The sequence below is a fragment of the Sebastes fasciatus genome, chromosome 3, assembly GCF_043250625.1.
Source record: "Sebastes fasciatus isolate fSebFas1 chromosome 3, fSebFas1.pri, whole genome shotgun sequence".
Taxonomy (NCBI): Eukaryota; Metazoa; Chordata; class Actinopteri; order Perciformes; family Sebastidae; genus Sebastes; species Sebastes fasciatus.
In genome coordinates, this window is record NC_133797.1 from 6455219 (window position 1) to 6482445 (window position 27227).

At 40.5% G+C, this 27227-nt stretch overlaps 1 protein-coding gene across 5 annotated transcripts in view; it reads left to right on the forward strand.

The window, feature by feature from the left end:
- Positions 1-27227, forward strand: part of tenm3 (teneurin transmembrane protein 3) — a 385078-nt gene that overhangs the window by 99277 nt on the left and 258574 nt on the right. For all 5 annotated transcript variants that reach the window (XM_074628332.1, XM_074628353.1, XM_074628362.1 and 2 more), the window contains 4 exons: positions 13876-13998; positions 17125-17245; positions 18271-18341; positions 21383-21670. In XM_074628332.1, the coding sequence (XP_074484433.1) occupies positions 13896-13998; positions 17125-17245; positions 18271-18341; positions 21383-21670 (583 nt within the window). In that variant the 5' untranslated portion in view covers positions 13876-13895. The remainder of the gene's footprint in view (positions 1-13875; positions 13999-17124; positions 17246-18270; positions 18342-21382; positions 21671-27227) is intronic.

Consider the following 27227-nt stretch of genomic DNA (forward strand, 5'->3'; position numbering starts at 1 on the left):
TTGTTTTGAACCTTTACTCTTTTCATCCTTCTCTTTACCTATTTATGTTTCTCCTGTTGTTTCTCTGCATTATTCCTCTACTGTCAATAGGACTTCCCCAGTCAAACGATACCTGCATTTGATCATTTGTGTGCCCAGATCTATAGAAAAGAAAATACTATTTGTATGGTTTTGCTTGCAGCCGATCACCGCAGGCATTCTTCAATTTAATGCAATGTGTTATTGGCCGACTACCGCAGCAATTTAAACTGTATTCTCACATACCGACCTGAAATCTGGCCTGCTAGGCATTTAAGAGTTGGCTGCTCTAAAGTGACGGGGTGGGATCAACTGGGGGTTAATGTCTCGCTCAAGGACACATGCGAACAGGAGGAGCCAGGGATTGAACCGCTAACCTTGTGGTTAAAGGACGACCCGCTCTACCCACTGAGCCACAGCCACAGACCATATCAGGATTGCCTCGGCTCTCAACCGAGTCACATTAGTCTCAAATGTGTATTACATGATCTATAATGAAAAATAAGAGGTGCAGTGGTTAGCACCGTCGCCTCACAGCAAGAGGGTCACAGGTTCAAGCTTTGGGGTCCTTCTGTGTGGAGTTTGCATGTTCTCCCCGTGTTAGTGTGGGTTTTCTCCGGGATCTCCTCTATGAATAGAACATAGTTATAAACTCAACATGTCAGGTAACGTCTGATAAAGTTATCTACGTCTGTTAGTTTAGTGCACTGTTCATGATATCATCCTCTGATAACAGTGAATTAATGGTAGCTTGACTAGGCAACAAATAGGCTGTTTATGTCATTTTCAGACTGAGTATGTCTGCTAGCTAGCTTAGCTGTTCCTGAACTATGAAAGTTATGTCATCTGAATGTCTAATACTTATAAGTTAGAGTCAGCTAACATCAGGTTAGCGTTACCCTGTAGATGGAGATTAGCTCCTAGAGTTTGTCAGCAGTAACGGTATATTGATCTCCTAATAAGTCTAAATCTTTTTAACTTTCACGACTTGAAAAATTTGAAGTTATTGAAATGACAGCTGTGAGCTGAATCTATAAAATGAGAATAAGGCAAAGTAAGAAAATAACAATGCATCGGGTGTCAATAACGTGCAACATATTGTTTAGATTCAGTCAATTTTAGGATTGTGTATTTGGTTTATTCCGCTGTACTGCTACATGTAACGTTAGCTCCATATTGATGGAAAAAGCAAGTGTTATATCAGCCTACATAGTCCTAAAATCTATCTACAGTCTATCATATTGTCTATCTTAAATGCTGCCAGTGCATCTCTTGGCTTTAACTAACCTTTCTCCTCCAATTTACATTTATTTCCGTTGTCATATTGCAAAGCATACGCATTTTGCTTACAACGGGTGGTTTAACAATGACGTTCTCTCCTGTCTGCAGAAGAACACATCCACCACCTAGCAGTATAGCTTATTCAAACCATTCATAGGCTACTGTACTGAGTATATAGTTGTTAAATGTACGTGTTCTAATCGAGGGGCTGATGCGCTACTCTGTCTATTTAGAAAAATGTGTTTCCTACTTTGAAATTACACACAATTTCATTGAAAGCCCAGATTTCCCAGTTTCTGCTAGTTCTTAAACACAGCATGCATTTGTGGATCTGTGTGGAGCTGGAGATCACGAAAATGGTCTCAAAACTCAACGCGCGAATGTAACCCAATCCGTGCATATCAGGCGATCCGTGCGCACACAGGAAGCTTTTCAAAAGTGAAAATGATCACGTCTGTGAAGTTGAAGTAAATAAACTGTTCGTAAAATGTGAATATTTATTCAGGTTGTGATGTGTGCATTTGTAAAACTTTTACATGCATTCTAGGGACGTCCATAATTAACCGTTTTTCCGTTAACCGACATTAAGCATTTTAACCAATTAACGCTAAACAATGCTGATAGCAGCAACAGTTCTGACAGAGCTAACAGTGTTAACCTGGGGGGAACTGGAGGGTGGGCGTTACGCTTCTGCAATGATGCCATCATGACCCGCTATGGCATTATCAGTGTTATCATGGAGTGCTGTGCAGTTCGAGGGCAATTAGCTAGCCAGTGTGGTACACACACTGCTTCCATTCACGTGATGGGTATCGAATGAAGTACTCTATTGGTATCAGTATCACCTTAAGGGTACCTGTATTGGTACTGGTATCGTAATTATTTAAACGACACTCAGCCTTAGCTGTCAGCATCTCTCACATTTTCCTTTTTTTTTCATCCAGAGTTTTACTTAGCCTACAGTTCCTCCTTTTAATATGCAATCATCAAGAAAATCTAAGAACACAGTGGACTGTGGTCGGAACAAATGTGTGTGCCTCAAGCTGCTTTTTACCATTGTGTATGATGATTAACTGACAACAGATATGCAAATGTGTTACGTAACTGTCAGCCAAGTTGTGGCTGTCACATATCCCACATTGGTTGTCAGTCTGAGTTTTCCATCAAAGCGCTGTCAGCAAACGTGCTGCTTTGCACATATGTGCATATGTCTGTTGCCACACTTGGTGTTTAATCAGTGTTGTGGTCCGTTTGTTGTGAGCTGGAAAGAATATACTTGATCTCTACATGTGCCAATACCTGTTTCAAACCTCAGGAGGAGGAATCTCTCAGTTTTCATTCCTAACATATGATGGGAGCTAGAGCGGGTCCACTAATCCTACTGTCCACATGCCGAATGAGCTGGCCAGCGCCTCACAATCGGTGTGTGTGTGTGTGTGTGCATCAAATGTTCAACTTGTAGCTGGAGGTTGTGAACAAGGCTGCCTCTGAAAAACATGCTTTTTCTGCTATCTCAGCCAGATAAAGGTGATTGCAAATTGCACATTTTTTGTTACCTGTATTTACTTGCAAATATTGAAAGCTAAACATTTGATGAGGGATTTCATCTGTGGCTTCATATCGGATTCAATTTGGTAATATGCTATTTAACCCCATCTCAACTATATTTTCTATGCGGGTGTTGTCTGGAGAAGATGATGTGAGTTGTACAGTAGTTGTTGCATAGAGATTGATGTGGCTCAGTGGGGATTTCTGAGCTAAATTTGTTGAGATCAACAACTCTTTGCTGCCTTAACATCAAGGCACAGTGATCATGCCTTTGTGAAAGAAATTCCATCAGGCCTGACCTGTAGCATTCCAACGTATCTTCAGACAACGGATTGTATGATATCTTATGTTATTCCTCATTTTTTATGCAACTTCCTACAAATGTCCAGCGACACCTGTCACTTTCTGCTTGTTATAAACATACAGTATTTTCAAAATAAACTTCTGTCTCACAAGAAACAACTTCCTTAAATTTAGGCAATAAAACTACTCAGCTAGGCTAGGGAAAAGATCGTGGTTTGGCTTAAAAATAATTCCAGAAGTAGCATTCCTTAAAGTGGCTTTAGAAAATCTAGCTGGTGACGGGAGACTTTGACCAATCACAGGTCATTTCAGAGAGAGAGTGTTCCTATTGGCTGTGCTCCGGTCATGTGACCGAAACCTGGCGTTCCTTTACCAAATTCCACGATGGCGGCGGCCTGTTTGAAATAGGCATTAACGTAACATGATATTGATTCATATTTGATCAGCGCGGCCAGGTTTGACCGTTTGGTCGGAGTTCGCGAGTGATAGCTAGTGATATAACAGCCGGCTCTCATAGACGGCAGCCGGAGAGCTTGACCTCAGATCAGCTCTTACTGCTTGTTTTCCTCCGGTCTGTGAAATCTTGCAGATGCCGTTAGTAGCATCGGAGGACACCAGAGGACACAGAGGCACATTCATTTTTTCAGGTTACCTGTTTCATGTACTACTGTCCCAATATAGCGACCGTGTTATAAAAATAACTTTATTTAATAATATTTGCTCCAATCTCGCCTACTTCAGCTTTAAGTACGTAAGTTACGTGACAAATAAATCACCGCTGGCTTCTGGTTTCCCACGGAACATGAACCGCGGTCTCCTGGGCGAAAGTCCGGTATTTTTTGACCCATCTTTTCACTCCGACCTCCTCCCTATACGCTGCGTTCACCACTCTTTATATTTCCTGGTTCCCCAGTTACGTGGATTACACACAAATTAATTTGGTACAGTGATTACAGTGCAGTTCATTTTGTAAGTATAGCTACGAACAGTGTGAGACCAGCCTGAGCGTTCGCCCGCTATAACCCAGCTGACATCTCATCAGTAGCGAGCATAACTAACACGATGTGCTGCTTTGTAAACCAGCCAGAAGGAGAAGAATGAAGAGTGGAACGGAGAGCCAGCGGCTTGTGTGTGTTTCAGGTGGAGTTGTGCTTTTGGCAGAGCCGAGACAGCTGCTGTGTACAGACTGTGACAAAAGAGGTTCTACATATTGGGCACAGATTGCGTTGGCCATTGATTAGAAAAACTAAGACTCTATCTAAAACAAGAGCTTTCTCCTTCAAAGTTGAGGAGCTACTCAATTTGAGCACTCCACAAGAGGCTCCTCGACAGAGAGAAGCTGATTGAATGCTGTCTCACGGGAGCGATCGGACACTTCCTTTGAGATATTAGGAAGTTGCTATGCACCTGTGCTTCTACGTCTTACTGTGTTCAAATCTCTCTAATTCTAATTTCCCACGATTCAGATTCATTCAACAGGTGCTGGGGCTAATATACAAAACCAGGAAATGTGGATCTGTTGTTTTCAAACTGTATGTAGAAATATTACAATATAAGTCCAAGCCCTGCATTCAGCACCTTACTTATTAGAAGCATTTTATCAATACAATGTAAAGCTACTATGAGGAACTTTCATCTTGTGTTGATTTTGGCGGTCCCTGTGGACAATAGTGTTTACGAGCACCAGAGTCCCTTTAGAAAACCTCTTATTTTACTGCGGCAGGGTCTGTCAGTCTGCCCCGTGCAGTCCCGGGCTGCGGACGAAAAACCTAAAAATTACGTCCTAACATCTTTTCCTAACTTTTCCTTGACCTCGATGGAAAAAGTCATGAGGTCAAGGAAAGATTAGAGGGAGAATTCAGAAGGACTTCACTATAAGCTCCATAATTATGATGCGACAGCAGCGGATGTTAGCGACATGAGTCTGCCGTGGTGAAACTACAATATTCTGAAGATGGACTACAAAAGGCGGCGACCCCTCGCCCCCCGTGCGTTCTCATATTAAATAATTATTATATTAAATAGGTCTTTCAGTGACAGGCTGCTTCACCCGTGGTGTGTTAAAGAGAGATACTGCAGATCCTTCTGCTGCTGGAACACTTTACATCAACATTTAAGATAAGATAAGATAATATATTCCTTTATTAGTCCCACAGTGGGGAAATGTGCAGTGTAATAAAGGATTATCTGCCCTAACGTGTACAACCGGTGAAAAATATCACTTCATTGCCAATGTTGGAATTGAAATAAACAAAGGAATATATGATAAATATTGAGGTAATTGTTGGAGTTATGGAGAAGGTGTAGGACCATATACTTCTTCTAACTTCTTTTTGGACATATATATTTATGTTGATTATTTTTTAATTGACTGTTTACTGTTCATTTTATTTGTTATTCTTGTTATATTTTTTAGTGAGGTATTTGTTACATGTTCAAAATAAATAATTAATTAAAAATAAAGTGAAAATGGTTTTCACTGTCCACTCATATTAAACATGAATCCCAATTAGGATATGAAAAAAATATGCAAGATAAGCATATCGTTTGATATCAGGAACGGCCGAGTGGTACGTCGCTTTAAATGCTGCGGCAGCAAGGAATTGTGGTATGTTATCCTCTCTTTTCCTTTGGTATAGGATGGTCCAGTGTATCCTCTGCTAAAGGAGATACTAAAGGAAGCATTGAAGCTCCTTTCCTCAGCATCCTCCCGTGCCTCCCTTACCACCAGCGGGCCCAGTAGTACGGCCTGGGCCTCCAGCGGTATCCAGTCGGTGTTAGCTCCCAGCGGGGACCGGCGGAGCAGCGAAGTAAAGCTCTGCTCCTGGCCGGGAGGAGGAGCCGCTGCTGCCGAGCGCGGAGCTCTCCACCTCCCGCCGGAGCTCTCCACCTCCCGCCGGAGCCCTCCACCTCCCACCAGAGCTCCGACTGCAGTTCAAAGGTGGCAGCGTAGAATCCGACCCGATGCCACCGATGACAAGTATTAGGGATATGTAGAAATAGTCAATCCTCTCGCTGATGGTCTCATTTACTAATGTAGGTCATATGGAGGCATCAGTATTAAATTGAGACTTTTTCATAACCAGTTAAAAGTTCCTCACATTAACTTTAAAGTAACAAAAAGAAAAGAGGAATATGCTAATGACCCTTTCAGAGTTATGTTATAGGGTTATTGTTGTTACTGATACATTGTAACGACATATACACGCGTAAGTCATATTTTGAGAGCTGAGCTTGTGTTTTCTATGTGAAATCATCGGGTGTGCCGACCAGGAGCAGGTGCATCATTCTCCTTTCTCAGTGGAGAGAACAACACCAGATGACCATAGGATCATCTTCTAAACTTTCTTAGTATTAAATAAACGTAAGTTGAATTAATTTAACTTTAAATGAATTAACTACACAGTGTATTTTCTGATGCAATGAGGTAATTTATGGAGAGAAAGGGAGACTCGCTGTTAAAGACATCTGTCTGTCTGTTTGTGACTTTCCAATTTCCAGTCGTCAGTGTGATGTGTGAAAAGAGACAGGAAAGAGAGATGAGATATGAATAAAAGATAGAGTGAGATAGAGCAGATTGAAAAAGAAATAGCGAGGGATGTCACTGAGCTCATAATGTGTGTATTCTTGGGAACCCTTGAAGCCGTGCAGTTCACTGAACATAAAAATTAATAGCAGAGTGATTAACAGAAGCAGCAGCAGCAGCACACAGCTCTACTGTGGTAAGCTGTTAGAAAAACGCCTCCTCAAAGCTCCAGCCATTTTGTGTACACAGTGCATGTCCACAAATATGTACAGCATCCTCACACCAAGTTACCCATCAAGACACACACACACACTCCATCACAGACAGATTTATGTCACAACACACATAACTAAATATACACTCAGTCACATTCACAGAGACCAGCATGTACAGAATCTTGGTCAGTTTTATGTAATACATATTTAGATTCCTCTGGTTTGTATTTTGGATTTGTGACATTGGAAACTAAACAACCGCTTATCCCATTCGGGGTCGCGGGTATCACGAGGATCCCAGCTGACATTGGGCGAAGGCGGGGTACACCATGGACAGGTCTCCAGACTATCACAGGGCTGACACATAGAGACAGATAGAGCTCACATTCACACCTATGGGTAATTTAGAATCAACAGTGGGAGGAAACCGGAGAACCACACCAACACGGGGAGAACATAGAAACAAACCTGCGACCCTTTCGCTGTGGGGCGACAGTGCTAACCACTGCACCACTGTGCCGCCCTGAAACTAGTAGGAGTAGCAGGCTCCTACTGATCCACGTATATGAGGCTTATAACAACATTTAACTAGAATGGCGCTCGGAGAGCGCAGACCTCCCCCCCCCCCCCCCCCCCCCCCCCCCTCTCCGTGCAGCTTGCGCCATCATCCACGTTTATTTTTGTTCATGTTGAGATCAGCTGTACGTAGCGGAGCATCGTAAAACACTTCATTCAAACTGGACAGAAACAAAGTAAAACTCACCTAAACCATCGCCGTTACTCTTTCCAACAATCACCAAGTGTGCTTTGGTCGGACTCAACTGGAATTTCCTCCCTCCACACCCCACTCTCTCTCTGTCCCTTTCTCTGCAGGTAGAAGGAAACAGGCAGGGTGACGCGTCATGAACGCGTCATCAGTTACTCTGCGCATGTCTTAAAGCCTAATGCACAGGCTGAACGGAGTTATTCAAAAAAATTCCCGAAGCCGGATCATGATCCGGATCGCCACTGAAATCGAATCATCTAAAATGCAATGATTGTTCATTATACCACACCCCACCCCTCAAAAAATTTCATTCAAATCCATCACAGACTTTTGGAGTAATCGACCAAATTAACAAACCAACAAACCAACAATCAAACCAACGCCGGTGAAAACATAACCTCCTTCCTAGGCCTTCGGCCTTGGCGGAGGTAATGAGCTGATATCAGTTGAATCTGGTGGTTTCTTTAAGGAACTGACATCAGAGAATTATGTCCAGAAAGTAATGCGTTAGTGACCAACGTTGTGGTCAATGAAAGGACGGAATCGTTTTTTTTTTGTCAGAAGATCAGATAAAAACATTTTGAGAAGAAATGGATGTCATAACTTTATGCCAAAAAAAACATGGTATGTTTTTTTAATGAAAATAACACTAAGGTGTAAATGTGTATTAGTAACATTATATACATTGTATATTATTATAAGCATGAAACAAAACTCCAATGTCGATGTAAAGGAGTAATTTTTTTTCTGTTCAGGTTTGTGATCAGAAACGAAATGCTAAACAACCGCTCTGAGAGAATAAATATATACAGCACCTCCTGTTCCTCTGAATCATTCAAGGCACCCCGCCAACACGGCCCTTGCTCACGGCATGGCACACCATGATTATCCACCCCAATGCAGATCAGCAGTTAATATACGAATATCATGTATCTCATTAGCACTTGGCACCATAGTGGCTCCATGGTGAGGCATTTCTTTATACTTGGCATGTTCTTATTATGTTTGCGCAGGCTTCCTCCTGTTGCTCCGTGGTGATCATCTGCAGTACAGAACGTGTAGGTCAGGTTAAGTGGAGACTCTGATGTTTGGAGTTCAATCCCTATGTAAGATAGCACAGGCACAATATACTAAATAGAAAGAAGCAGGTATGGTAAATGAATTGCTTGGGTCGCTAGCACTTCAGAACAGCTTTGGTCCTTCTTGTCCTGCTCATTAAAGGTTCCATATCGTGCTCATTTTCAAGTTCATATTTGCATTTTGTGTTTCTACTAGAACATGTTTACATGCTGTAATGTTAAAAAAAAAACTTTATTTTCCTCGTACTGTCTGCCTGAATATACCTGTATTCACCCTCTGTCTGAAACGCTCCGTTTTAGTGTATTTCAACGGAATTGCATTGCTAGGCAACAGTTTGGGTCCATGTTTTCTTCCTGTCAGCTGATGTTATTAACATACACTGCAACAGGAAATAAACTGGGACACATTTAGAATGTTTATGTTTAAAACTGAGTAATGATCTATACAGTATTGTATATTTGTGACATCACAAATGGACAGAAATCCTAATGGCTTGTTTCAAATTCACAATTTCTGAATACGGGCTGTGTGTATTTCTCCGCATATTGAGTGTTTTGATAGTTTAACAGTATTTATATAGCACTTAAATCTGCTTTATAATATACAAGACATGAAAATCTCTCGTTTTACAATATGGGACCTTTAAAGATGAGGTTATACAAAATGAGATTCATTCTGATATGTACAAGATTTTGTTAAAAGCGGAATAAAATGCATAAAAGTAAAGTAGTCCGGATGGCAAAGTGCATCACGACACAATAACACAATCATACACATTAATAACATACATGCATGCATGCAGGTCCAGAAGGTAGGGGATTTAAGGCTCAGTGTCTCAGATTAAGTTGTAGGCTTATAAAGATGTCTGACCACTACTGGCTGTCTCTATCCCCCCCCTCCCCCAGCCTCGTCTCTTTTTACAAACTGATTCTCTTCTCATTTAAGCCTTTACCTTTCTTGTCTGTGTCTGAATTAAGTATTGTCTCTCGAAAGTCATAACTAATTTTGCTACGCATTACATCAAACCTGGCTTGTATAAGCTGTGTTATCTATCACTCGTCTTTCTGCATCTACCTCTTTTTTCTCTAACAACCTTTGGGTTTCTATGTGGTCACATGATAGCATTCTAACTTTCTCTTATCCACCTATCTCTCCAAAAATGAAAGCTGAACCCATTTTTGAAGGCCAGCACTGATTTATTTGTATTTGAGCTGCTTCCAGGTGATATACTGCCCTTCGTACCAAGGCTCATGTTAAGCTCTCTCTGTAAAACTCCCCAGTGACAGCAGCTGGCGACTCTATGTGCGTCCAAAGAGGTGCACATGACTCAAAAGAACTGCTGACAGCCTGTGGATCCCTCCCATCAGCTTACTGTCCCAACGCAGGATCAATTCTACCTCATTTCTTATAACTCATAAAGAGCAGCACAAAAAAACAGCAGGCCCGGCAACTGTGCCATTCATAAAGTGACAATGCTGCAACGAAGGCTATACTATCATAATTTAAAGATGCACTTCAAAAATTGGTACTTTACATAAACTTTGCTATAGCTATTTATATTTTCTGAAATTATATTTTTGGTTGAAACCTTAAATTTTGATTTAATATAAATCAGCATATGACTTTTGCCAAAGACAACAATTTATATTCACATAAAAAGTAAAAAAGATTATTTGTTATAAAAACATACATGTTTTACTTTGTAACAATTAATTTTTAATTTTGTAATGTTCACGATTACATCCAGTATATATTTTTACTTTTGACTAAACCAATTAAAGCACTCTAATTATGTTACAGGGAATTTTATAAACTTTTCTCAAGATAAATTTCTGATTAAGTACAAACTATAATATTTAATTATACCTTAATCAATATATTTTCTATAGTCTCAAGCGAAAAAGTTAAGTACTGTAGGTCAATATAACACATGTTTTTTGTATTTTTACCACTTCAATTTTACCATTAACAAAAGTTAAATTTGCTACAATATAAAATTAGAATTTCAAGATAAAACTGAAAACACTTTCTTACAGTTTAATGTTCAATTTAGTTTACTTACTATAAATAACGACAGGAATATTCTTTTCAAAAGACCTTAATGATTATTGTGATGTATTTTTAAAATATGAATCACCTTTTCTGTTACGTACTTAAAAATCACCCCCAAAAAAACAAATAAAACCTGCAATGGATTTTGCAGCCAGGCAGCATGTGGTTTACACATCAAGACTTGAAGAAAAAAATAAAAAAAGCACAAGTGTAAATCTAAGCCTGAGCAATGATCGAGCGAGCTATAGAGTGAATGAAGAGCGGGAGCGGCGCTAGTGGAGAACAAAGCAGTGAATCGGAGAAATAAAAGATTATTTTCTGATTGTTTCATGGCGGTTACGTTTTAAAACACAAATAAACACACAACTGACTGCACAACAGAGTTAAGGGGAACTTGGGCCTCGGTACCAGACGCTGAGTGGCGTGACAAATCGGTGGTAGGCTATTTTACCACCTGAACGGGCTGCGCACCCTGTGCGCTGTTATTGGCTGCTGGGGGTTACACCCCCACATGGGGCAAAAAGGCTCTTTGCAGATGCCCAGAAGAGTTCAGAGTAAAGCAAAATAAGAAGAAAAGAGAAAATGCATACAGAGGACCGAATCACAAAGGCATCCTTTAGCAACAGTATGTGATGAACCAGGCTTTAAACTAACTCCAATGTAAACCCACCCGCGGTTATTCGACGGTCGGAGCAAGTGACGTAGTATTAATAGTCTGAGAGTCCATTCAGGGCAGTTGGGAGGGGAGGTGAATGGGTCAAACAAACAAGACTTTCCACCAGTAGACCGGCGTTCGTGTCCCGTATGAAACTAAATATAATGTCTGCTTATTTTGTATTACATCCGTCTTAAGTCACGTGACTCGTCGGTATCGTCAGTCCTGTGAGTCACGTGAGCCGGCAGTCATGTGAGTCATTAGTCAGTGAAATGAACGTCAACCCCGACCGTTTCCGAACCCTAACTAAGTGGTTGTGTTGCCTAAACCTAACTTCTGACCAAGCGCCAGTATTTTACGAGTCGGGAGTGAGAATGTGTTGCAGAAACAGACACCACCACACACTGCACACTGGGGCACAAGTGATAATTGAGAGGGATTATTTTTTGTAGTGAGATGAGCATCTGTTTGCCTCTTTTCACCAATTTCCATTGACTTTGTGTGCATTCGGGCTACCTCTAGTACTGCTCTGTGTTGTATAATGCAACTAAAGGGAATATGGGTAGATGAATGCGCCGCCGCTCCACTCCACTCACTTGTGTTTTGTTTACATACATTAAATGCCAGATGGCACAATCAAGTTACATGCTTTCACATAATGAACCATCAGAGTTTTTTTTTTCTCTGAAGATGTTTGGAGGACAACAAACAAACTTTTAGTACAACCAAATGTGCCCTTTATATTAATGACTTCATTCTCAGCTGTGCATAATTACATTCTCTCACCAAATAGTTACTGGTAGAGAAGGGTGTGCTTGTAAAATAAAGGAATGCTTTTATTCTAACAAAGCTTTTTTGGATTTGCAACTACATCCGTGAGGTGAAACTGGAAAACAGTTTTTTGTACATTTAATAAGGAGCAATAAATGCGTTAACCTTCGAGCTTTTGTCACCTATTGTACCCAACTGTGAGATGCCTGCATCATTAGAAAACTCTTTTACTCAGCCCATTCTACATACATAACATCACCCGCTCTGCTGTTTTGGTTGTGTAAATCAAATATCAATGTTCACAATGTTACCCAGTATAGAGCACTCCTGAGAAACATGCAAGTCGCTGACTATACTTCCCTCAGGTTTAGAAACTACACTTAAGTTTTGGAACAGCATTGCAGAGGAGTATTCCCCTGAGGCGAGTGACAGTGACAACCTGACATCTTATAATATACAGTAAGGACAGGCTAAAGTGAGGGATGGAACAGGCTATTGTCAAGTGTCACTGAGGTGATAAATCATTTACATCCATACGTAAGAGCAGTTAACGGTGATGAAACAGATGTCAGAGCAGCTATGCATGCAGGTGCGTGTGGTTTACACTAAAGGGCATGAGGGTAGAGCTTTGTGACCTCCATATTAATGTGATTGTTTGAGGTGCTAATCAGTAGACCGGGGAACTACATTAAATGTATGAATGAAGAATCCATTTACAGGAGCATGCATTGATGAACCAAATGAATAGACAACATGACATGTGAATGTATTATGTGTAATCAATGTTTCTATCTAACCTGACTGGAATATTAATGAGCCTCTCTGCATCTTTGTTCCTATTTGTGTGAACCTTTTTTTTTTAATGAACATTCTGGACGTGCACGGCTCGCAGAATGTGTCTCTTTGGTATTGATGTTAACCAACGCGACTGAAAAAAAACAGCTGAGCGTGCTGCTGCTCACACTAAAATAAACACAAGTAAACACACTCTAGATGGTGATGTTTTGATCAAGTCACCACATAGGAGCACATGCTGTATACAATGTTGCTGTAACTGACGTCAGTTTAACATAGGGTTGCAGAGATACTGATACTGTATTGGATATCGGGCCAATACTGACTTAGAATAGCTGAATCGGGTATCGGTGACAATGGGGCCAATCTATTCAATTCAATTCTATGTTTATATACTATATACATTATATACTGGAATCTTAATTCCGGTTTATGTTTTGATTAATTTGTTGCTGCATTAAAAAAAAGGTTTACATATGAATTGTAATTCCTGTTAATTTGGAAGATTTTTTTTACAAAGGTGTTTATTATTTTAATAATAAATAACAATTAATTACATTTATGTCTATGTATTTATTTGTTACATTTTGTTTTACAAAATTAGGAAAGCAATGTTTAACTCAAGCCTGATGTTGCCTTACACATAACAGAATGATCCCAGTCTCTTCCACACAGTGAATTAAAGATTGGTATCGGATATGTAACAGTCACTGGGATGAGGCCTTGTTGCTACATCCCTGTGCTGTTGATTACTCCGTTCTGTCTGTGTGTGTGTGTGTGTGTGTGTGTGTGTGTGTGTGTGTGTTTTTGCAGGTTTAGTCCAACAACACTGACTCTCCCTCTGTCTGTCTTTCTGTCTCTGCAGCTTTACAGCAGCATGCCTGTATGTTTGCCGGCAGCACAATCAGAAGCACTATGGAAGTGAAAGAGCGACGTCCATACTGCTCGCTCACCAAGGGCCGCAAGGACAAGGAGGGGCCGTACACCGGTGAGATAGCTCTCTGAGCTCAATCATTCATGTAGTCATTCATTTATCTGCTCTATTATTTGTTTCTTCATTCATTAGAAGGGTCAGTCAGTTGAATATAATATCTTTTGACTACCGCTGCTATGATTATTGTAAGAGCCTTCCATTGACAAACCAAGTGTTTATCGAAGTGCATCGTTTTCTTTAGGTGGGCCAAGTGCTTGAAATAGAAGAAAAAAAAAAACGGCGGTACTCTCTCATTCACATGTTGGCGTGTGTACCGGCCGGTATCAGCAATCTTTTGTGACTGATTCCTATTTATTTATTATTTCTTTAAGCATGTTAATCTGTGTCAGTCATAACCAGCTGTGATTGTATTGCTATATTATTATACTTAGGCTATGCATATATGGTGTTAACACTTAAAGTATATTATAATATATTATGGGATGTCTATAGGCTGAAATCAACAGCAGCTAGACAGGCAGGTACACATGCAGAGCTGAGGTGTGTGAACTATTCATTTAGGTTTTAGGAGCAGAGTCCCAGTCAGGATGCTCCTACATATTATACAGAGACACATTCTGAATTTATACAGTGAATGAGAGATACTAGGAGATATTGGGTTTAAGGGTCCTCCCCCAAGAAAATTTGAAGATTTTTGACTTAAAGCTATGCAATTTTTTCATCATTTTGGACAATTAGTATTACCAGTTAAATTAATATTTTTAACTATTTATCACAGACTTCGTCTGAACATTTAATTCTTCTTGAAATGTTTGTCCTAAAAAGTCATATTCAATGAATCAGAAAAACGGATTCAGAAATTAAATAATGTTTCATAGACTATATTTGATATATCTGATGAACAGTTCACTAAACTGAAAAAAACAACTAAAACAATCAAAAGTTTGCTCGCTCGTTTGCATCGCATCCAGCGAGGAAGAGATGTTATGAGGCGCGGTGCAGAAACACTGGCGCTGCGCTCCCAGAGAACCTGATATGGAGAGGACAGAGAAGAGTACCGGCAGCATGTGAGAAGTTCCGGTACGCTAGAAAAATCACGGTATACCAAGGAGTAAAAATGTAGAAGTGCCGGTACTGCATACCGCTGAGTACCGGCCCACTTCGAGCTCTGGGTTGGGCCACATTGATTATAGAAGTTCACATTTCTAATTAAAGACCACTATATTCCCTATATACCTACAAACCTTAAGTACAGTATGTTTTGCCAAACATGTCACAGCCAATGAGATCTCGACCAGTTTAGGATCCATACAATACTGTAGCAGCGTGGCATATTAAAAGAAAATCCTGGTTTCATGCAACTATGAATCTTATTTTGTTTTTCAGTAAAATGAACATACTCCCAGTTTAGACAAATAAAACAATGCTGAGATTACTGCTACAACTTTCAGCTGGAAACACCCATCACAGTTTACAGATCACCTTACCGTACTTGCTATAGTTGTGTAGGCACACAGTTTTCCTTTGCAATAAGGGATTATTACAAACTGTTTGAGTGCGCTCATTTTTGGTTTTACTTTCAAATAAAGTGTTTTGATAATATGCCCTCAACTACGGACTTTGTAGGAGATAAATACTGTAAGCACCATGCAGATAAGGCTACAGATGCATTACAGTGTTCAGAAAGTCATTGTCAAGGGTGTGTGTGTGTGTGTGTGTGTGTGTGTGTGTGTGTGTGTGTGTGTGTGTGTGTGTGTGTGTGTGTGTGTGTGAAATGGCAGTGGGGGTGTCAGTTGATGTGTTCCGAAAGTTATGGGGCCAACGAATACATGTGGATACCTAGTAGTGCTTCCCAGAAGGCATGAGTTGATATTCCTTGTGTAGTACATGAGAAAGGTCCTGGGTGAGTTCTGCAGCTGGCCTGAGGCTGTACTTAGTCCAGCTGCTGAGAAAGCAGTCCTCCATAGAGCGACCTACAGCTTTGGAGCTGATCCCCAGGAGCCATAGAATATTGGCTTTCGGGGCTTCACTGCACTTCGGACAGAATTATAGTTTGTGTTGCAGACCAGATGGAGAAGGTGAGCATTGTCTAGCAGTCGGTGAACCTCGACTAATAAATCATCTGCGGTTACCAATAAAAAGACCACATGTCAGAGGACCATCTACCTGCTCTCATAGACATAAGAATCATATTTGTGTTGGGTGTGAATAATGACTGGAGCTGTAGTCAGGGTCTGGAATTAACTTTTTTTCACTTCCTGCCACTGTGGCAGACGAGTATTTATTTTGGTTAGCCACTCAGAAATTGTATCTGCCACTTTTGAAATCCTTGCGCTAAATGAAGGAATAACATTTTAGATCTGATGTCATTCATCGTTCGATATATTTAACATAAAAAGCACAGTAAATTCCAGTGTTCGAATTACACCGTAGCTTCTGGGGAGCCCTTTTTTTTTGGGGAGGACAGATTGTACTGTACACAGTACTGTACTGTACTTTGTTATTGTCATCTATAGTGGTTATTTGCATAAAAAACACACAATTCAAATGATTGTTTTAATATTTGCTTTGATTAAAAAAAAATTTAGTAAGTTGTTAGGAAGTTAAACAGGGTATAATTATCTCTCTATCATCTATTTTATATTGATGTGAAAACATCTCTTACAAACAACTACATTTATTCAAGTTTCTCACCAAAAGCATCATGATAACATTGTAATTTACCTTCACCCAAAGGTCATTTTGCTGAGCAGACTGTGAACGCCTCATAATAATAACTCAATGGCACCTCCATCACTAGCGTTTTCCCTGCCTGCCAAAGTGGCGGATATCCTGATGATTTCACCCGCCACTGCCAACAATTTACCCGCATTTTGCAGGTGGTGGGTGTTAATTTCAGACCCTGGCTGTAGTGATATCTTGGGTATCTGCAAAAATATTTTGAAACTCAAATGAACATATTATACAGTAACCTCATCATGAATGTTTTGTTCACCCCTAAGGGCTTCTTAATGCTGTATGTCTATGAGTATAATTTCATAAATAATACAGTCCAGCCACAGTCTGGAGAATGGGCACCAATGTCTTAACAATGTTATTTTTGGGCTTTTAGATGTTTGTGAGAGTGTTTGCATGATGTTTTTGCCTATGCATGTATGTGTGTGTGTCCACCTATGCTAGGTTCGTCGGGGGACAGTGAAGACTGTGCTATCAGCTCCCAGGGACTCCGGGTCCCCACTCAGAAGTCCTACTCCTCCAGTGAAACACTCAAGGCCTTCGACCAGCACCAAGACCAGACCAGGTCAGATGTGGGATTACACACATTACAATGTTCCATTTTGTCTAACATACTGGATAATATCAGGTCTGTGTCAGAGACGCGTAAAGCTCCAATATGTGTCTTCAGATGACTAAAACACATATTTACAATATGATTTAAGCTACGGAGGGTTTGGTACAGCCACATCTCTGCTGATAATTCCAGAGAGGAACTGGCAGTTTTTTGTTCACCAGTGAGGATCAAAACAATTATTCTTACTTATCTTTTTTACATTCCCATGTCTGCTCACTATATTGAACAGACCGCTGCAGACAGCAGACAATGATTGAGCCAAATTAGGTCTGCTTTATTCTCAGTGAATGAAAATCAATTTTACCAGAGTGCTATGTTTTTACCAACAACCGTTGATTATCCTGTAGAAATCAGTAGAGCACATGCTTTAGACATCAGAATAGCAGACAGGCACAAAAGTGCAAAATGAATGCGTATGCCACTTCCATGGATTCTTGTAAAAAAAAAAAAAAAAAATCTAATAAAATGTGTTTTGAATGTGATGTTTATTTCAAACCGATACCATCTGTCCATCACCCTCACCCTCATGTCATCCCATAAATGTTTCTCTTCCCTCATTGTGATTTTATGTGAGTGTGCTCGACACCCATCTGACTGGAGCATGTGGTTTTTATTGTGCGTTAATTAACTGTTCCGTATGTATGTGCATTCAACACGCTCTCACTCCCAACTGGTCAAATACAGCAGTTTGGTCAATAGCTCTACGCTTCAAACAATGAAGCTCTAGGTACACCTCTAGCATCAGATTTGGATGTGACAGGGATGGCGTGTTAATATACGCTCATTACATACATAGTCACTCACTCACTCATCTTCAACCGCTATCTATCTATCTATCTATCTATCTATCTATCTATCTATCTATCTATCTATCTATCTATCTATCTATCTATCTAGCTACTGGAATTATTCCAAAGGACTGTCCTTTATGACAGAAACACAACTGACACCATTTTGTCCTTGTTTGTTGACAGGTTACTGTACGGGACGACCAAGGGCTACAAGGACATGGTTCACCGTGAACAGGATGATTATAACAGACAAGGTGAGAGTCCACACAGACACACATGCTGCCCTTACATCCTCTGTTTGGTTACCTGTGCATGTTCGCAACAGATTAGAATTTCTCATTCATTCAAGCAAAAGAGTCGGTACGATAACCACTTACACATGTCTTGCCGATCAAAAACTGATGAGTTGACACTCAGTGAGATTGCCATCCTCTTCAGAGCTTCTAAACATTCTTTCATTGTTTGAGCCTTCACATGAAAAATGATCCAATCTGTCAGACATACGTACATGTACAGTATATTCCATAAATATCTATGACATGGCGTTACATACTGTGGGGAGGTACAATTAGTTGTTTTTTACTGAAGTACCACAGTTTTTTTTTTTTTTTATTGGCATGGATGTCATACAGCAACTTTACATGAAAGATCACTGTAAAGGTGAATTTTCTGTTTACAGTACGTGTAACACATTGTTGCAACTCGCAACACAAATATATTTCCTGTTTTATTACTTACTGTTGAAATGTGAATGTTAAAAGCTCAGTGCGATACACAACAGCATTCAGCTAGACAGAACTGACATTATGGTAGAGTGCAGTCAGCCAAGCAGTCAGTGTCAACAAAATAACAGAACAAAACAGAGACTTGTTTATAAGAAACATTTCCATGGTTGGTTGCCATGGTGTAAAAACACCTAAACATTTTGACCAGTACTGCTCACAAGACAACAAAATAACTTTTCAATTTGGTGCCGTTGGCCGACTTACTGACACGATAACTGGCTGTTGAAGCATGAATGAGGTGTTTTGGGTGAGTTACTGCCTTTTGCAAACATGCAATAGAGTCCCATCAAACAGTTGTGACTATTGCCCTTAGAGTTTAGAGAATGTTAAGACTGTTTTAAAAAAATGAGCCAAAGCAACAAGACTCAGAATACCGTGTAATGTTGGTAGCCTTGCCACCAGCTCCTTGAAATGGCACGTTAACTCATTTGTTTTGTTTTGTTTTTCCATGTAATATTCTTTATAATGCTCAGTTCTGAACAGTTGTGAATTGTTTTTTCCCAGATGAGCTTCCAAGACTAGATTTTTTAATGTCTGATTTACATGTCATTAATTGACACATTGGATTTAATGCATGACCAATTCTGCGTTAACGTAAATCCTAATTTGCAATTGTTAATTGGTATTTGGGCGTGTATTTGTTTACACATTAACGGTCCAATCTAGATGGATGTAGGTCAGATGGGGGAGTGGAGAGATGTTAAAATGATGTTAATAAGAATATGTGGGATGAAGGCTACAGTATAATGAACCACTGAGAGTGTCACATCTTGCTGGAAAAAAAGAAGAAAAAGAAAATGGTAAAAAATAGCAGATAAAAATGCTTCACTGCAGAACGTATTCATTGTTCTCCAGCTCCAATTAACACAGCGTCAATATTTGAAATGAAAAAAAATCATAATTACTCAATCATCTTATCTCCTTCGTTTTCACTGTTGGCCTAATTGGAGCTCATTTAAAATTAATATAACTTTTAATTGAACGGCAGCACTCGTTATCTCTTGTTGTGCCATTAATTACGGAAAGCTTTTATAATTTCCCCTTTTCATTTGCTGATTAAAGATGAAGAGGCACATCCTGAGATTTTACCAATGATTTGTTTGTCTTCTCCCCATTTATATTTTAAAGGATTATCCTGAGCGTTATTTCAACCTGATTTCAGTGATTTTCAATCCAAAAAAAAAATCTAAATATGTAATCCACTCATGAAATATTTCCCCCATTCTACATGTTTTCAAATATTAAAGAAGCTTTTTTTTTTAAAAGAAAGAAACCGCTTGTAAACACTATTAAACACCCAGAATAAGTGTTCTGTAAAAAAAATGTTCCATTTGATGGAATTACAAAAAAGGCCTACAGCCCTGCATCCATTAAGTATTCCTCATTATAATAAGAATATATGATGCTAACAAGTAAAATGACTGATATATATAAATAAGATCTTTTTTATATAATTTAGATCTGAGCCACTGGTATAAGAGAATCAAAATGGATTCGTACAAATGATTGATTTCATGATATTAAAGATGTATCTCCTAATGTGAGCTGCACTACCTTCACAGTTTCTCTCTTAATAGTCTCCAGTCTTAACGCTCTGCTAATCTGTCTCGTCTCCTGTAATGACTAAATGGGATTTAAGGGATCTAGTCAATAAGCATTCACCTTCTCTGTCTGGTTTATCGTCTGGCTTTCTGCTTCTATATTCCATGGCTACAATTGTCCTTTGCAAATGTTTTTTTTTTTTTTAAACAATTGTCCCGCCTGAAAGCATTTCTGCAGTGTTTCAGTCACATAACCAGGGTCACGCTTTTCTTCTTGGAGACAGAGTGATTCTTCATGAGTCAAGCTCAGCTTTGTACGGGTTACAGCTGCTGTCAGTGTGTCAGCTTTCCTTTCTTACAGTTTCTCTCAATCGCTTTGGCTCATTTTTCGAAACAGTCTTAACATTCTCTAAACTGTAAGTGCAATTGTCACAACTGTTTGATGGGACATCACAACTCACCCAAAACACTTTATTATTATTATTATTGTTATTGTGTCAGTAAATTGGCCAATCTTCACGGAGAGGTCAGCATGCACATACTCAAAATTGTTTGTGGTGCTGGGAGTAGATCTCCTCCAATATGTACTTTTTCAAATAAAAAAATGACTTGCTTCCGCACACACACTTTTCTCTGCTTTATTAGTCAATGTTTCGGTCACCAAAGACCTTCATCAAGACATTAAGAGGATAAAATGGTGGTGTGTGTTCTTTTTAACACCACCAAAACAATGTGATTGAATGATTGGAAGTGTCTGCCATCCCTGTTGGTTGAGGAAGTGGCATCATCGCATATCCATTCAGACTTTTATCTTGTAATGAGGTAAAAAACAGGAATAAGCAAATCCTAATATCTATAGTAATTAGCAATATCTGAAACATGTACTTTTACATTGTCACCAGTATGTATAATAAAATATTCAAATAAATTTCAATACAATTGTAAAATCCTCATCTGTTTCTGTCTCAGGTCAGCATTTCAGTCTCCGTCAGCTGGGGATCTGCGAGCCGCCTTCACGTCGTGGCCTGGCGTTCTGCTCCGAGATGGGCCTCCCCCACCGTGGCTTCTCAGTCGGTACAGCCCAGGACCTAGATACCGACAGTCAGGCTGTGATGTCACCAGAGCGTGCCATGCGGCTGTGGGGCCGCGGGGGTCTGGGTAAATCATCGGGGAGGAGTTCCTGTCTGTCCAGCCGCTCCAACTCAGTGCTGACTCTCACCGACACCGAGCACGAGAACAAGTCAGACAGCGACAATGGTAGGACGCCATCAAAACTTTTTTTTTCTCTCTTTTTAGTGTTCTTTCCCTCTCTATGCTTAAAACCTCACCTAACAGGTGCTACTTTTAACTGTTTGAATCGTGTATCAATTATTGACTGACAACTTCTTCTCAGTCACAAACAGGAACACACTGCTATATTCACTCAGTCTGATTGATTGATTCCAATGTTTTCAGGCTTGATCACTGTCCTTCAAAAGTATGCATATATGATTGTGAATTATGCTCATTTTGGATAGAACTGATACATACAATGCCCAGCCAAATCGAATGTCTAGCTGTGCCCTCAGCACTAACCCAGGATGACTGAATATCTCTGATTCTACACACTTGTAGTTGATGCCTCAGACACTCCTATAGCCTGTCTTGACACCGACAACATTTATATATTTTATTCTATTTATTCTGTTTTGGGCGGCTGTGGCTCAGGAGGTAGAGTGGGTTGCCGCTAATTGCGGGGTTGGCGGTTTGATCCCTGGCTCTTGTTATCCACATGTTGGAGTGTCCTTGAGCAAGACCCTCAAGTTGACCTTGGTAGGCAGGCCATCAGTGTGTGTGTATGTGTGTATATGTGTGTGTGAACTGAATTTTGGCAAATTGAAAAGAAAACACTATATAACACTTCAACAGTCCATTTACCATTTGGTCTTAAAAATAATAAATAATTCTTGCTGATGTTCAATGCTAGAATGTTTTGGTTTGTGGCATTCACTAAAGGCAGGTGAGTTGAAATTATTGTTCTGATAATAATAACGCCTTTCAAGACACCCAAGGACACCTTACAAAGATAAAATTCAACTCAAACAGATAAAAACAGCCAGATATGACAAAGACACATTTATGCAGACACATGTGATGGACTGATGGACACTACAATGAATATGCCAGTTTGAACAGCTGAGTTTTGAGGTGGGATTTTAAATGTAGTAACAGTGTCAGACTGCCGGATGTGTGGAGGGAGGGAGGGAGGGAGTTCCAGAGCCTGGGAGCAGTGCAGCTGAACGCCCTAGCTCCCATGGTGCCTAGGTGTGAGGTGGGGGTGGTCAGAAGACCAGCTGAAAATGAGCGCAGGGAACAGGAGGGGGTGTACTCCTGAAGGAGGTCAGTGAGCTATAGGTGGGGGCAATGTTGTGGAGGGCTTTGTAGGTGAGCAGAAGGTTTTTATAGTCAAGGTGGTGTGGTCGGAGGGTCTGGTGCGGGTAATGATCCGGGCGGCATGATTTGAAGTCCGTTGAGCAGTTTAGTGGGAAGGCCAGAGAGAGGACAGCGTTGCAGTAATCGATCCGGGATGTAACAAATGCGCGAACCAAGATTTCTGTGCTGGGATGAGACGGAGTCTGGAGATGTTGCGGAGGTGGAAGAAATTTATGAAGCCATGTCATGGCATTAGGAAAGAAAAGTACTGTAGGAGTATTTTTTTAGACATCCAACCCTGCAGTAGATTTAATATATTTCATTAGTCAGTGAATAGGCTTTATCGTTTTGCTTTATTGTGGTGCAGTGATCACTGTCGCCTCACAGCAAGAAGGTTTTCTCCGAGTTCTCCGGTTTCCTCCCACAGTCCAAAGACATGCAGGTTAGGTTCATTGTTGACTCTAAATTGAAAGAACACAGCCAAAGGAAAATACATTTGTATTTAGTGTACGTGTACATCCCCCACTCAGTGTCCTTTCTAGTGGTGGGAATTGGGGGAGGAGGCTGGTACTGTGGTTTGGGGGCAGCAAAACACAAAAGAATGTCCTTCTAATTAATTTAATTAATGATCGCAATTTAGCTGAGCCGGCATTTGTGTTTTTGACCTCTTTGTATGTTTATGTGTGTTTCATTGTCAGTGTGCACTCGATCATGTCGATGTAAGCACAGAAATGTTAATGTATATGTGCACATATCTTTGTCCTCTGTCTGCCTGTGTGTGCATTATTTGTGCATACGTGCATTTGTGCGTGTGTGTGTGTGTGTGTGTGTGTGTGTGTGTGTGTGTGTGTGTGTGGTGGGGATGAGGGGCATGTATATATCCTCAAGGTAGTTTTCCCTAACAGGTGTGAATTTCATACTTAATAAAGCACTTGTTTTTGATTTTACACACACACACACACACACACACACACACACCTATGCTGTATTTTCATTAAGCTAGACAAACACACACACACACACACACACACACACACACTCACACACACAGTGGGTTTTCATTAAGAGATGTGATGTTGTAATTAAGAGTGAGATAAAGTGCTGAGTCATTATATTTCCTATATTAAGTTTGATAATGTTTTTATTAAATGGCATTATGCTGTGGATGTCAGTGCTCTGGAGGACACACTTCCAATCTCTAAAAGTGAGTAGTCGTCAAGTTTTCAAAGGCTAATTGACTCCTTAAAATGCAGCTGTGTGCGTGTGTGCTGCCTCTAATTTGTTAGGTGTGTATATATGGTACTATGTGTGCGTAAACGTGGAGTTGTCAAATGCTAACACACACAGTCACTTGTGGGTTTAGAGTAGTGATATACTTTTTGTGTCCCGTGATAGTTAGTGATGGCTGGGTCATTATTGGTGTGGTGATTAACCCTGGTGGAGGGAAGTAATAGCCGAAAACATGTGGTGGATAAAGCGTGGTGTATACTGGAGAGGAGCTGTGTGACTTGTTCTATTTTAAAGGTTATTGAACCTCATACTGGTCTGCACCTTGCTGTGTACACATTCTCAGAGTAAGAAATTGGTGGGCTATTATTGGACAGAAGCAGAAACACATTGTAAAACAAAATGTCCTCATTTTTAAGCACACATAACTTAAATGAATAAATGTTTTCCAACAGAGGTTTACTGGAATTTCGGTCAGATTCGGCTGTGAAAAACATTTGGTGCATGTAATTTTTTTAATTTACATGCACCCGTCAGGCAGCAACTTCCGGTTTTGAAAAGCATTCTCTATAGAAGTAGAAGAAAATGAGCCTACTTCTCACTTGATTTATTACCTCAATAAAAATTGTAAACATGAGTTTATTAGTAAATTATGGTCCCATTTAGAGTCAAATAGACCATAAAGCAGGGGATGCTTTAGGGCGTGGCTACCTTGTCATTGACAGGTAGCTACCACGGCGTTGTCTGGTCTGGGAGTTGTCCGTGATTTTGTCTTAGAACTTTATCCCTTTCACAGCGTGTTTTCAGTTTATCAAAGTTAATTGTAACATTTTGGTCGTCTAAAAATGTCTTAATCAGCGTTCGGTTGTAGCTCACCCTCTCGTTTCACTTCTGGTTGCAAAAAAATCGAGTCGTCAAAACACCAGTCCACAAGCAAAAGAGTATTTTGAGCTGTGATGGAGTGAATGCATCGTAGCAAGTCTGTAACATAAAGACCAGTTTGTAGTTGATCTAGGATTGAGTATTGTTGAGTGTCAGCATCGAAATATTCACAACATAAACACGTTGAATTGACTGTCATCCTTTGCTTTTAGTAGAGTGAATGTATGTGGAGACACTACTCAGCAGCCACCTCACCTTCATCTCTTCTCTTGTGCTCCTCTTCATTCTCTGAATAGTACGCAAGTTATTGTACTGTAAACAGCAGACGAGACATCGCCTCCGCTGAGACACCTATTGTTGCTCCGTCCCTTGATACTGACCCTGGTTCACAGCAGTGAAAGTGTGTGTGCGTGGGCGCGTGTACGTATTTGTGTGTGTGTTTGTGTACAGTAACTCGAACCAACTTCTGTGATTCTATCTGTCGCTTTGTCGCAAGAAGACGCTGGACAAAGAATAGATAACAGGGAGGTAGACATCAGGGAGGAGCAGAATAAAACGGAAAGCAGTTCAGCGGTGATATAACAATTCAAAAGAGAGACAGGGAAAGTTGAGAATAAAGGCAGAACAGGGAAAGGGAGAAGCCTCTCTGCATTATTTGTCCTCCTGAGAGGAAATATTAGACCGGAGACGTCTGGCTGGCTCCCCAGTGGACACACACACAAACACGCACACACACACACACACACACACACACACACACACACACACACACACACACACACACACACACACACACACTGGCAGATGTAAACACTTTTGTGGTGTCTGAACCCATGGGTGCCCAGCTGCTGCGTGTCCAGTTACTTGATATTGGTGATCTCAACTACGGGCACAGAAAAGGGAAGATACATTTACATTTTCTGTCCTAAACACACTGAAACAGGTGTCTTTCCTTAGAAAAGTCCTCAGATGCACCAGCCCCGTTCTCGTTCCCAGGGACGTCAAATACCAACGCTTTGTCACGGCCATCGGCGTTCGGCACAAGAATTAAAACGCACCGGGCGTTTCATTAACTACAATGTAAACCCATCTGCGGAAAAGTGTGGCAGAAGTGTGGTGATGTAGTTTTAAAGAGCAAAAAGACACACACCTGGAGGGACGGGAGGGGAGGTGGATGGGTCCAACAAACACAGGGCTTTCATCCAAGAGACCTGTTTTTCGTCCCGTGCGTCGTGTTACAATCAGCTCTTCGTTTGTGTCCCGTGTTCACAATGTTCAGTGTCATTTTCACTGTAAAAATGTAGTAGTTTTAAACCCAACCATGTAGTTTTTTGGGGCGACATTGTGGTGCAGTGGTTAGCACTGTCGCCTCACAGCAAGTGGGAGGACTGTATGGAGTTAGCATGTTCTCCCCGTGTTAGCGTGGGTTTTCTCCTGGTTCGTGAACGGTTGTCTGTCTCTATGTGTCAGCCCTGTGATAGTTGATAGGCGACCTGTCCAGGGTGTACCCCCGCCTTCGCCCCATGGTCAGCCGGGTTCAACTCCAGCCCCCTTCCGCAACCCTGAATCCCTGCGACCCTGAATAGGATAAGCGGTTACAGATAATGGATGGATGGATGTAGTTATTTCCTAAACCTATAACTATAATGGTTTTGTTGCCTAATCCTAAAGTGACGCCAAGAGGCATTATGTGATGAGTTGGGATGAGAACGTGTTGTATGCAGTAGGTGATGCATTACATTTCTTTTTTTTCCTGAATTCCCCCTTTCGGGATCAATAAAGGCTTATCTTAACTTATTGTATCTTATTTTATTTAGAATAAACATAATAACTGGGTAGATCATTACAAAAGTGTAAAATATTGTGTAGAAGATGTACTACACTCAAATTGTATTACAGTTGAGATACAATGCCCTCTAAACGTGAACTAAACAGAGGAAAATGACAACACATGATTAATGTGTACGTGGAAGGAACAACAGACAGATGTCTAGTTTTGCGCCATAGTAAGGAGCTTAAGATATATTAGGTGACCTCCCCTGCCCAACCTCTTTTAAGTCTAAATATGTTCTCTGTGCAAGTGTGTGTGTGTTTATGGTGTGTGAAGAGAGCAAGGGGAAGGGATGAAGTGGGATAGTGAGAAAGACACGCTGTGATGGAAATGGGAGAAAAAAAGAAAAAGGAAAGAGTGAATAGGAGAGATCGAAGCAGACAGTCGGATAGAGAGGAAGAGCGGTGTATCTCGTCTTTGCTAACCAGATTACTTTACTATGTGTCAACAAAACACTTAATC